This window comes from Epinephelus moara, chromosome 12 (assembly GCF_006386435.1).
Source record: "Epinephelus moara isolate mb chromosome 12, YSFRI_EMoa_1.0, whole genome shotgun sequence".
Lineage (NCBI taxonomy): Eukaryota > Metazoa > Chordata > Actinopteri > Perciformes > Serranidae > Epinephelus > Epinephelus moara.
This window is the reverse complement of record NC_065517.1, coordinates 2052486-2066324: the sequence shown is the minus strand read 5'-3', so window position 1 is coordinate 2066324 and position 13839 is coordinate 2052486. Positions and strand designations below refer to the sequence as shown.

Sequence of the window (13839 nt, the reverse complement as noted above, 5' to 3'; positions counted from 1 at the left end):
CTCACATTCACACCTATGGACAATTTAGAGTCATCAATTAACCTAGTCCCCAATCTGCATGTCTTTGGACTGTGGGAGGAAGCTGGAGTGCCCAGAGAGAACCCACGCTGACACGGGGAGAACATGCAAACTCCGCACAGAAGGGCTCCCACACCCGGGATCGAACCAGCAACCCTCTTGCTGTGAGGTGACAGTGCTAACCACCACACCACCGTGCTGCCCGTTACCAGTGACCAATCAAATTGATTGTTTTCTATCAGGAGGTGCTATAGCAACAACTCAAAATCGTTTTTTGTGATTGGCTGCTAATATTTGAATTGCAAAATACCTCAGACCTTATATGTCCCGTATTAACTGATGTCCCATATTATCTGACGTCACCCGACATACAAAATCCTCCTGCTCCTCGCCCCAGGCAGCTCCAGCTCCAACTCTGCTCACATGCTCTGACTCAGGCATCAGAGCCTCTGAGCTACAGTGATAGATGCATTGGCGCTGTCCGTGGTGCTTCAGCCATACCAGGGGTCAGCAACCTTTTGGATGTCCTGTGCCACTTAACAATGTTTTTTAAACAAATCACAGACCCGAGTCCCAGTTTGAGTTCGAATTGTGTGTGAGATGCTGAATTGAAAAAATGTTAAGAGAAAATTTTAGTAAAAAAGTGATCAAATTTCTAGAAAAAAAAGTCATAAAATTTCCAGGAAAAAAAGGCAAAATTTTGTACATAAATTTTGTCATAAAATTTGGATGAAAATGGTGAAATGAAGCAAAAAAAAGTATAAAATTTGGCGTCTCTGTGTGCGCTCTCTTGTCAAAAACAACAGTGTACTTTGAGACTAATTAATCTCAGTATTATTTTAATACTGACTAATTAATCTCAGTATTATTTTAAAATTGAATTGTTCATTTTGTGTCAGTCTCGCACTAAGAATTGACAACCTCCGTCCACTGATTCAGGACCGCGGACAGTGCAGGGAGGGAGTATTTTTATTTAGAGAAAGAGAGAGAAAATCAGAGAGAGAGTTCGGTAGAGCGAGTTATAGATGGAGTGAAAGCCAACAGGGATTGGTCACATGGGCTTGCTATCAAACGTGCGCGAGGGAGAGAGCATTCACATGCAGGGAGTGAGCTCCCCCCTCCCTCAGAACTCATCATCACGCTGATATTGTGTGTGACTGTGCGTGCGTGTGCGGGCCATCGGCACAACGGACCATCTACACCGTGGCCAGTCGGCACAACGGACCATCGGCACAGTGGCCCATCGGCACAGCGGGTGGGCCCTCTTCACAGGTGAGAAGAGAATATAACTGGCTGAGAAAACATATCTATAGCATAAAAGTCACTTTGCAATTAATTTCCACAGCTATGTCAAAAGGCATTTGGAGAGCTTTGTAAATGTCAAAAATGAAATGAAATGGCCTAGGTCTAGGCACTCGTAGACTTGCATAGTCAATTCAGTTCAATTCAGTTTTATTTATAAAGCCCAATATCACAAATCACAATTTGCCTCACAGGGCTTTACAGCATACGACATCCCTCTGTCCTTAGTACCCTCACAGCGGATAAGGAAAAACTCCCCAAAAAAAAACCTTTAACGGGGGGGAAAAAACGGTAGAGTCTAGAAATATAGACTACAATAATACACAAAATATATTATTATTCCCAAAATAATATTTTAGTTAGACCTTAATCAAAATATATTCAACGCTTTGGTGCGCTGAGATGGGTGTGGCGGCGCAGCAGGGGGATGTGTCGACAGATCCAGCTTGGCGCAGTGACAGTTTCGTGCCAAAAGGCTTCGCCGAAGGTGCGCTAAAAGCTCACCAGCTGAAACCAGGTCTACTGTCAACGCAGGGGGAGCGCAGCCGGTGGAAGCCGAAGTTTGGCTGACCAGCGGACAGTGCGCACACGTCACCAAAACCTCACAGGCAGGTTTCCAGAATGTCAGGCACATTAACGATGCAATAAATACCCAAAGAAACACTATTCAATGCAACTATCTGCAATCAGCACATAAATGTATCTCGATATCGACTGTCCCGTCACATCTGATGTCAGATCAAAGGGGATTGGCACCGTTTGGCACGTTTGGCACGCGTAATGGAAACCCAACCTGATTTGTTTAACAAAACTAATGAGTTCACATCCCTCTCAGCCAACCACAAACAGCCACAGCATCAGATAGGGAGTATATATTCAGCATCTGTCATCTTAGAAAAGTCAAAAGAAAAGAAACAGAGTGAGACTGCGAGAGAGAAAGAGAGAGCGTGCGCGCTCGCACGAGAGAAACGCAACATTGATTTACAATTGTGGTGACCTCCTTCCAGGCTACCTTTGCATAATCAGCCCGTGGAGGTCTGCTAGCAGTTCCGTATATTCGGACACTGCGAGCTTGGACCTCCCGGACCAAAACATCAGTTTCCTCCTGGGAGAAGTTTGCCCATCTGACGCTGCTGCTCTCTTCTGCCATGGCGAATTGAGTAAACAGTCATTACGCCTTCGCGTGGCGCATTTAAGGGCGAGGAGAGGGGCTCATTTGATTGGTGTGATGTGTGTAAAACCCACTCCATGCCTTCTCTCCTCCCTCTTTCCGACTTGCGCAGGCAGGGGGGATGGAGGTGGGAAAGAGGAGTAGCTGCGCCAGCTCGCACGGTGTGCCAAACTTGCAAAATCCGCCTGGCCACACCCAGTTGGCGAAGCGCAGGTGCACTGCGCCTCCGCCTCGCCCGGTCTGCGAAACTAGAGGCCTAAGTGTCAGCCTGGCTACAGTGCTGCAAAGAAACCTGCAGTTGTTTTTATTTTTCCTCTACTAATGATGAGTAATAGGCGTCTCTGGCATTGTAGAGAGCCTGTACAGCTGGCACACACTGTATAGGACAAAGGTAAAGGTGCTTTTTTTTTGGTTGAAAGGAAGGAACTACGAGTTAGGCACAAGCACGTCTACCTACCTGTCTGTCAGCTTGAGAATCTCTTGGCGGTGCTTTTTGTGTGGTGGCGGCATGTGGTTGCAGATCTTCTTCAGTTTGAGGAAATCAACTTACCAGTCTGTAAACTCTCCGCTTGCCAACTTCTAGCTAGCTGCTAGCTTGCAGTATGTTTCAGATGTAAACATCAGTAAACACCAAGGAAGATGGAGAAGAATGGACACCAGTTCAACTAGCATCCTGCTAACCATTGTACAGGCATTGGAAATAAACTGGAACTGCTATGGTTTGTGGGTCGTGACCATGCAGCCGACCTGTTGAGGTCAGGATGTGTAGAAAGTTAAATCATTCCACAACCAGAAAACATGGATTACCAGAACCATCCAGAAACATGGACAAATATTAAGCAGCAGCCAACAATGTGAAAGGACGCCATTGTGGAAAATGTAGTTTTCTAGCTCTAGTGTTGGTTCAGTTTGTTTGTCTGTTAGGAGCAAGCTTAGTGCTCGAGGAAAAAACATTATTACCTCAAAATTACACAGTTACATAGCATTACCTTTAATCGGGTATAACCATTCCTGGAACAAGATCATCTACAATTTTTGAAGGGCCGTAGAAAGTAGCCCCTTACGATGTTTCTTTCTCTTTCTATATTAAATGACTCCATCCTTAGTTAATCACATATTACAGTATATTACATCTCAGTACCTTACATTGTTGCTTTATGTCACACCCAGAAGTGTGTTTATTTATCAGAGTGCCACAGAATCACAGACATTTTCCATTATAAAATGCTTAGTTTTGAACAAATTTGAAGTGGTATTCCATGAGTGCCAATATGGAGTAAAACAGCACTTTTAACTATACATGTATCAATCCACTTTACAGGTGCTCTAAACTGTTAATATCCATCCATCCATCCATCCATCCATCCATCCATCCATCTGCTTATCTGGGGCCAGGTTATTTTACAATAAATATAAACATACAGATAAATGTCCATAAAGCAGGCAGGCTGCAGTAATGTGTAGACCTAAACAAAGAAACGAAGATAAAGACAGAGAGAGAAATTAAAAACACATAAAATAAGTTATATGATAACCTGCTGTCAGTTATTACTGTTAATAAGAAAATGGTGCTTGGTTGACTGAATCACAGCCCGGCTGATATTCTGTACAACAGCACTCCCTCTCATGTGATATTATTATTCCTTATTTATTGATATGTAATAAGATAAAGTCCAAACTCAGGCTTGATATCTGTGGAAAACCTACAAGTTTGGGACAAAGTGGAACTTTTTTGTGTCAGAGTTTGACTTTCTGTGGGTAAGGTGGATCAGTTGTGTCCTTGTCTGATTGCCCTTCAGCTGGCCACACAGTTTTCTGTCATGCCAGAGTGTGGCTCATTACACTGAGACTCCATCTGGCAGGACGGCCACTCACAGGGCAGACTAGCACTGAGTGTGATGCCTCCTCCTGATGTCTGTCTGCACTTCAGCCATAATTTAAGGACAGTGTGGGATGAGATGAAAGCAGGGAAGCCATGATGAAAGATAGACTCATACAGGTGTATGCTGTCCGGTGTCTGAGACACAGAGGCTGCAGTAAACAGCGTTAGCTGGAGAAACTGCATCAGAACAGAGGAAACACAGGTTCCTTTATCATTACGTGAAAAACAAACAGCATCAACAAATGTGCTTTAACAAACACAGGTTCCTTTATCATTACGTGAAAAACAAACAGCATCAACAAATGTGCTTTAACAAAGATACACTGGTTTGTTGAGCAAAGAATTTTTCTGTGGATATCACGTTTGCATTGTGGCACTCAGCACAACTAAAATGAAGTGAACATTTTTTTTTTTGTATATTGTTGTATATTGTATTGAATTAACATGCAGTTCTGTATTATGTTATTGTATACTATGTGTATTTGTATTCTGTATGTTACTGTTCTAGCTGTGTGGTGGCTGGGGAATTGGCTGGTGTATTTTTTAGGAAAGAAATTGTTTTATCATAGGATAAAGGTGATTACTCACAACAACTCTGTACTGATTTGCAGAGACCCTTTTCTCTAAGATGACAAGTTGACCCAGACCCTTCCAGCAAAATGACCCCCCCAGCATAACAGACCCAGTGGATCCCCTCACTGTGAGATCAAGCATTTAGACATGTACTGTTCTCTTGGTGTTAGCCGCACATGTCAAGGTTATAGTGATGGAAGACTCATCTGAGCAAATAACTTTTTCCCACACCTCTGTAGACCAGTGCCTATGGTCTTTGCCAGTGGCGGTTTTTAGCCTAAATGGCGCCCTGGGCGACACCCCCTTTTTTTAATTATTTGGCCTCTGAACTGAGAATCACAAGCAGTGTGGCGCCCCCTAATATAATAGTAGCCCCCCTTGAAGGTCAAGTTAATTTTATTTAATTTTATTTTCTATGTTGCGCCAGATTACAACAGAAGTAATTTAAGGTTACCTTTCCTATAGAACAGGTCTATACCTTGTCCTTGTAATAAACAAACTAAATAGCCTTATGTTATTTATCTTATTTACATGAAGGCATGTCATTTCTGTCTCTACATGGTCGCGTATTTACAATTCTCCTCTGCTCTCTGTATCGCGCACGGTGGAGTTCCGCCCCAATGCGCACACACACACACACACACCGACCGAAAACAACCCGAGTCCGACACAGTTTGTTACCTGACATAGTTATTGTTATGGACAGTGTGTAACACGCAGCTCACACAGCAGCACAGCACAGCACTGTACACACAGTCAATTGGAGCGGAGCCTGTGTGCGTTCACGCGTTGTCACGTAAATTACAAATTCCAGCACTTGCCGCTCCTGCAGCCCCCCCACACATCATGACTAGGTGCCACCCTGGGCAAACACCCATTCGGCCCATATCAGGATCCGCTACTTGTCTTTGCACCAAACTCTCAATTGTGCGTTCATCTTTGTAATAAGGGGTTTATGCACTGCGATCCTAATATAATATCCCTCTTTATGTAATTGTCGACAGACTGTTATTGCTGACACAGTCTGATCACGTCCTGCATTGACAATCTCAGTCACCCAAAGAAGAGTTGCTTTTCCCAGATACCGTGCAGTTTGCGCTGACTCCAGTGCGGTCTCCAGCTCTAAATGACATTACCAGCACAACATAGTGGGGCTAATTATAATTTTGTTTAAATATTTCTGTTTATCCTAAGGGCTGTGTCTTATGACATTATGATTTCTGTACTTGGCACATGGACAACCTTTTGTTTTATTTTTTATATTTTAATCATTGTTTTCTTTGTCACTTAGATGCTGTGACTAATAGCACTTTTTAGCAAATTTATCTGCATCAGTGAAATTGCTTGAAAAGTCATTTGGTGTATGGCCAGTGTTGTATTGAAATGTGTTTCCTCATCAAATCAAAGTGTTTCCCCCCTATTAATGCGACGGCCCCGTTCAGTGTTTAGCGCTAGGGCTAAAGGTTTGGTCCAGGTTTAGAAAGGGGGAAAACATATTTCAATGGGAAAATAGCCTTCAACACAACACTGGCCTTAGCTGGGCCTGGTGGTAATGGCTGGACATCGAGCTGGTAACTGGTGAGAATCTGAGATGATTAAGTGGTAACAATCTAAGAATAGGAGCTGGTAGCTGGTGTGACCAGTAGTACAGGTAGGCCAGCTACCAACTGTCAAAAACCTAGCTCAAACTGGCCAAGCTGGTTATCAGCTACCAGCTTGAGCTGGAAATTCCAATAGGCTGATCAAGGTTAAAAAATACAATGGTAATATTTCAGAGTAATCAAAACTGATGGTTAGTAACATCTTTACCAGACCAGAAATACAAGATCCTCAAATAACCTACAGGTCTGGTGTTTGGAGCCACTTTGGTTTCATTGTGAATTATGAGGATGATGGAGAGAGAGAGTGGTGGATAAAAATGCAACGAGCCACAGAACGAGCCACCACACAGCTACAGACTCTGCTTAGCAGCTAACACAGTAGCACAGTAACATACGCGACCCTCACAGCAAGTTTCTCTTTAGCAGTCAAGCCAGTAGCACATATATGGTTGCACAGTACAAACCACCCCAAACCAAGGACCAAGAGCTGCTGTGTGGCTATAGCCCCTCGTTCAGCAGCTAACAGCAGCAAACCTTAGCACAGAGCACACACCCACAGCAGTAAGCAATCCTTGAGTAGGATGTGTGCACTGCAGAAAATAGGGAAAATCTTTGCTTGTGGGGTAAAGAAGCCTCCATATGTCCACTAAATTATATGATCTAATAAGATTGTTCACTTCTACCATTGGAATGAATGGACTGCCGCTAGTCTCCTAAAGTGTCTGGACAGTGGCGAAACCCACATGATACAGATACAGGAAATGAATCTAAACTGGCTTGTCTCGGTTTTTCAGCGGTCTCAACGAAGGCTAAAAGGCCAGAGTGCACACTGAAAAAAGGGATCATATAAGCTGGACAATAGAAGGACTTTGTGCACAGCTGCATCATACTGTATAGACTGGTGCTCCTGTTGTTTTCTGATTTGTTTGTGTTAACTATGACTGAAATATTTTGGATCATACAATCAACTATCAACTCAGTAGTTCAGTCCATAGGGACTTGGCCCCCGTACGCACTGCCAAGGTGCCCTTGAGCAAGACACTGAACCCCCAACAATCTCTCCATTTAATGCATGTGTAGGTGCTGTTTGTGCATTTGAGTGCATTTTGGGCCTGTGTGTATATGACAACAGAGTGAAAAAAAAAATGAATAAAGAATATCTTCTTTTACATAGTCTTCTTGTACTTCACAACAGCAGCAGGTGTAACTGAGTTAAAAATGCACCTTATTAATTATTATTTCCAATTTGTTTTTGTGAATTTTATCTCATTGAGTTATTTTTATTTACTACAATTTTATAAATTTTTCTTGTGGAAACAACTTTCCTGCATTCTGACTTTTCCGTACCTCCTGGGCTCCGTAGCCTGATTGGCTAGTAGTCATTGCCTTTTTTGGCTGGATTGGTTAGGTTTAGGCATGAGGAATGAGATTGGTTAGGGTTAGTGTAAGAATGTCAGGGTAAGTCAATCGGAGGCGGAGTAAGGCAGAGTAGGGCGGGTCTTGCCTTGCCATCCTAGAAAAAAAAAAACTTGCTGCCCTAACAGTGCTGTTTGGCGTTGCTCGGGGTAAGTGTATGAGAAAATGCTGCTGTGATTTTGTTTTATTTTCTTTGGAATTTGAGCCATTTATGTTGATATCTTCGGTGCATATTGTTCACTGTTGCATATTATTATGTTACCAAGCTGTTTTGTGTTGTTTTACCCATTAATATAAGTTTTATAAACGTTTTTAGTTTCACTTTTTTTGGGGGGGTGCGATTTGCACTAGGGCAGTCCGCCCTGTGTCATGTAACCTATGCAACACAGCTTGCATTTCCAAGTGTAAACACTGTGCATGTCTGCATGTTTAGGTGCAGAAGTGCCAAAGAAAGGATATCTTCTTCTGCAGGAGCGAATAAATGCAGGAAACAGTTTGTTGAGTCATCCTCCTTCGTGTCCCATTCACACTCGTTACACAGGGAAAACTGTCTTCTCAGAACCCAGCAGACACAAGTATGGAGAGTTGGTCATTTTAGCCAGATGCTTAATCCAAAGCACAGTAGACAGAATCAGCAACAACCAGAGTCACACTAGGTTTTTATTATGTGCCCCTGTCTCTCCTTCTCTTCCCAGCACTCTGTGGAGGCTGTGAATGCTGGGGTGAATCCCATCGGTGATACCTCCTACAACTCCAGCCACTGGGATCTGGGTAGTGCCTTCTTCTTTGCTGGGACTGTCATTACAACCATAGGTAATGTGACTCAATGGCTCACACTGAACACAACAATAGAGATCAATACAGGGAGTGCATTGTATGTTGCATTGTGTGCTGGATGTACAAAATCATTTTCTCCATACTCCACCTATCTATGAATAAATGCAAGATGCAGATTAGCTGGCTTCATCCTCAGACATGTTAATCTAAAGACAAATCAGAATCAGAATCAGAAATACTTTATTGATCCCCGAGGGGAAATTATTTATGTTACAGGTGCTCCTTGCAAGAGAGGAAAGATACGTGAAAATATAAGAAATTTAAACAATATTATTTACAAATATATAGTTAAATAAACAGGAATTATTAACAAACATAAACGTAAATAAATATATATATATATACATATATATATATATATATTGTAAGTTGAACAAGATTATTTACACAAACAGAATATATACAGTCAAGGTGAAATGGGGTTATTGCACAAGTTACATTGGATTATTGCAGTGTGTGTGGAAAAAGTCTCAGGGCCACTCAGAGGGAGGAGTTGTACAGTTTGATGGCCACAGGCAGGAATGATTTCCTGTGGCGCTCAGTGGTACATCTTGGTGGTATGAGTCTCCCACTGACCAGCACATGGTGGAGTGGGTATGAGACATTGTCCAAGATAGTTCGTAGCTTAGACAGCATCCTCCTCTCTGACACCACCATCAGAGAGTCACACTCCGTTCCCACAACGTCACTGGCCTTGCGGATCAGTTTGTTGAGTCTGTTGGCATCTGCTACCCTCAGCTTGCTGCCCCAGCACACAACAGCATAGAGGATAGCACTGGCCACCACAGACTCATAGAAAATCCTGAGCATAGTCCGGCAGATGTTGAAGGACCTCAGTCGCCTCAGAAAATAGAGACGGCTCTGGCCCTTCCTGTAGAGAGCGTTAGTGTTCTTAGCCCAGTCCAGTTTATTGTCAGTGTGTACCCCCAGGTACTTATAGTCCTCCACAATGTCCACACTGACCCCCTGGATGGAAACAGGGGTCACCGGTGTCTTGGTCCTCCTCAGATCCACAGCCAGTTCCTTTGTCTTTGCCACGTTGAGCTGCAGATGGTTCTGCTCACACCATGTGACAAAGTTATCCACAACAGCCCTGTACTCATCCTCATCACCCTTGCTGATACATCCAACTATAGCAGAGTCATCAGAAAACTTCTGAAGATGGCAGGTCTCAGTGCAATAGCTGAAGTCCGTGGTGTAGAGGGTGAAGAGGAAGGGAGAGAGGACAGTCCCCTGCGGGGCCCCGGTATTGCTGACCACTCTGTCTGACACACAGCGTTGCAAGCGCACATACTGTGGTCTGCCAGTCAAGTAGTCTACAATCCAGGACACCAGGGGGGCATCCACCTGCATTGCTGTCAGCTTGTCACCCAGTAGAGCTGGACGGATGGTGTTGAACGCACTAGAGAAGTCAAAAAACATGACCCTCACAGTGCTCGCCGGCTTATCCAAATGGGCGTAGACACGGTTGAGCAGGTAGATGATGGCGTCCTCAACTCCAAGTCGGGGCTGATAGGCGAACTGGAGGGGGTCCAAAAGTGGCTTGACCATGGGCCGGAGCTGCTCCAAGACGAGTCTCTCCAGGGTCTTCATGATGTGGGAGGTCAATGCCACGGGTCTGTAGTCCTTGGAGCCACTGGGACGCGACGTCTTTGGCACAGGAACGAGGCAGGATGTCTTCCACAGCAAGGGGACCCTCTGGAGACTCAGGCTCATGTTGAAGACATGCTGAAGTACTCCACATAGCTGGGGGGCACAGGCTTTGAGCACCCTGGGGCTGACACCATCAGGGCCTGCAGCCTTATTTGAGTGGAGTCTCATCAGCTGTCTTCTCACATGGTCAGCAGTGAAGCACATTGTGGAGGTGATGACACGTGGGGGAGGGGTGTAGTCCTCATGATGGAGAGAGCAGTCAGTCTGACCACGGGGAGAGGAGGTGTGAGGAGGAGGAGGAGGGGGGGTCAAGCAGGAGGGTGTTGAAGTGTGAGAGGGAGGAGTGGGGGAGGAGGGCGGAGTGGGAGATGGTTGACCAAGACAGACAGCAGAAGAGTCGAGGGGGGGATGGGCAGGTCCAGCAGTGTCAAATCTGTTAAAAAACAGATTCAGTTCATTTGCCCTGTCCACGCTGCCTTCAACTCCTCTGTGGTTGTTGGTCCTGAAGCCAGTGATGGGCCTCATTCCACTCCAGACCTTTCTCATGTTGTTCTGCTGGAGTTTCCTCTCCAGCGTCCTCCTGTACCTCTCCTTAGCCTCCCTTATCTTCAGCTGTTTGCATCTTTGGCGTTAGCATACAGCAAGTCCAGTGTTCTCTCCTCTCTGGTAGGACAGCTCACATACTATGTAAAAAAAGTATTTCTAAAAAGTGATTGTAATTGTCTTTTTTTTTTTTAGGAATGGTTTTTAAACACCAACAATCTCTCAAATTAAACTCAGTTTCGAGAGAGTATTTTAATATATGGCCCACATCATCTGTCAAATTACTGCCACAGGTGGACAAAAGTGATAATTGAGCTCCTCTTTACCATCCATGGCTCAACTTCAACTTCAACTTCAACTTCAACTTTATTTATGTCCCCAAGGGGCAATTGATTTTGCACTAAACACTAAAACAAATGGGTACAGTACATATATACACATAAATAGCACATTCCCAAAAAAAAAACAGAAAAAAAACAGTGAGCACTAGATCAAAAAGCAAGAACAATAAATAGAAACATGAGAGTATAAATACACTGAATATAAAGTGCGACATGTAACTCCTCCACAGCCAGGTAGGGGCTAGTTACCTCCCCTCTGGCCTGAATTAAGGATAGAGATGGCTGAAGGAATAAACGAGTACTTGTACCTGTTTGTCTTAACAGGAGGGAACCTGAACCTACAGCCAGAGGGTAAAGACTGAAATTCGTTGAACAGGGGGTGGGTGGCATCAGACAGGATGCTTCTAGCTTTCCTCCCCATCTGTCTAGTGAACAGATCAGACAACAGACTCTGTTGCACTCCCAGAATCTTGCTGCTCAACTTAACTATCCAGTTAAGTGAATTCTTTGCCTTGACACTGAGGTTCCCATACCAGCACAATAATGAAAAAGTGAGCACAGACTCAATACAAGATTTGTAGAAAAGGGTCATGAGGGTCAAATTTTAGGATGAATCTATCGTCGTACTGACTCCGACAGTCATTGGTGTACAGTATATACAGTAGTGGTGAAAGGACGCAGCCTTGGGGTGAACCAGTAGATGAAGTTAAAACGTTAGACACATGCCCGTTCACTTTCACTTTCTGAGTTCTGTTTGTTAAAAAATCGAAGATCTCCTACTCTCCAATCCCATCAACCTGTGTCAAGTCACTTGCGACATCCCAAATTTCATCTATTAATCTACACTTTAGCCACACTATTGTCCATAAGTATCAAAAATTGAAAATGAAATGCTTGTAAATAAACTTACTTTGATGTGATGCAACAGGTCGTCAGCTTTTCCGTGCTTGAAGTATGGTGCTAGCCCAAATCGTATGATGTATCCAGATTTGTCCTTGCCATAGACAAATGACTTAGCTATCTCCGAATCTGGAAACATGGCCATGAAAACTTCAGACATGTTTTCATTTGAGTTCAGTGACTGGTGTTTCACCACAGTGTGGAGACACCATATCACCTCCACACGCAGCGTTGCTGTGCCGCCCAGAGCTACCCTGATGTCGGCAGAGGATGAGGAGGCAGAGGTGGCTGTCCTAGTAGCCCAGGTCGTAGCTGTGGCTTCAGGTGCAGCTGCCGGTGGCAGTGTAACGTTAACGTTGGCACTAGGTTGTGGTGGTGCAAAGCTAGGATTGGCACAGAAACTAGCAATGGAGATTTGCCACTCTCGGCGACTAACAGGGAAGTAGTGCGCATGCGCCCGCGCGTGCAGCCTGTTGCAGTCGCTCCTGCTTGTTTTCTCGGTTTTCTTACTTTTTTGCTTTATTAAGTTTGGTATTTGTGCTGGCTTTTTGAGATTGTCATTTTGAAACTGCGCCCTCTCAAAACATGCTGATTGAGAGAGTTGTACTCGTTTTCCTCACCCTGGAATTACTTATTTCATTCGGACCCGGCACCATTGCGCAACAACTTCATGGCCGCATTGTTTACTCCAGAGATCAGCTGATTGCGCTGAGGCCGGCCGGCTTGGCGGCCGGAACATCGGAGATACCAGCTGAACTGTGGAGGAAAACACACAGAGGATGCAGGGGAGGAAGTAAACAGCGGCGGAAAAAAGCAGGGTTGAGACAACGGAGGCTTATGGAGAAGAGAAGATATAAGCCGTGTCTCCCCTCTCTCGTCATGGGCAACGTGAGGTCACTGGCAAATAAGATGGACGAGCTGACAGCGGTCGCCAAAAGTCAGAAGGAGTACCGGGAATGTAGTCTTATGTGCTTCACTGAGACATGGCTTCACCAGGACATTCCCGACAACAACGTCTCCATCAGCGGCTTCCAGACTGTTCGGGCCGACCGGGACTGCACCGAGAGCGGTAAGCGCAAAGGAGGGGGGCTTGCTGTTCTAGTAAATAACCGCTGGTGCAGTCCTGACCATATTTCCATTAAGGAACGTATCTGTTGCCCGGACATTGAACTGTTTGCTGTTGGACTCAGGCCGTATTATTTGCCCAGGGAGTTTTCACATGCCATTATTGTAACTGTTTACATCCCCCCCTCTGCCAACCCGACGTCGGCATGTGACGTCATTCACTCCGCCATAGCCCGCCTGCAGACTAAACACCCGAGTGCCTTCATAGCTATCTCGGGTGACTTCAACCATGTCACCATGGCAACAACATTGCCCACATTCACACAGTATGTGAGCTGTCCTACCAGAGAGGAGAGAACACTGGACTTGCTGTATGCAAACGCCAAAGATGCATACAGCTGCTCCCCCCTCCCCCCTCTGGGTAGGTCAGACCACAACCTGGTGCACCTCAACCCCTGCTATGTACCACTAGTCAAGAGCCAGCCTGCGACCATGAGGACAGTGAGGAGATGGTCGGAGGAGACTTATGAGACACTG

At 44.8% G+C, this 13839-nt stretch overlaps 1 protein-coding gene across 1 annotated transcript in view; it reads left to right on the top strand.

Moving 5' to 3' along the window:
• kcnk10a (potassium channel, subfamily K, member 10a) overlaps positions 1 to 13839 on the top strand; it is an 84365-nt gene that overhangs the window by 29547 nt on the left and 40979 nt on the right. The window contains exon 3 of the mRNA XM_050058860.1: positions 8659 to 8776. Coding sequence (XP_049914817.1) covers positions 8659 to 8776 — 118 coding nt within the window. The remainder of the gene's footprint in view (positions 1 to 8658; positions 8777 to 13839) is intronic.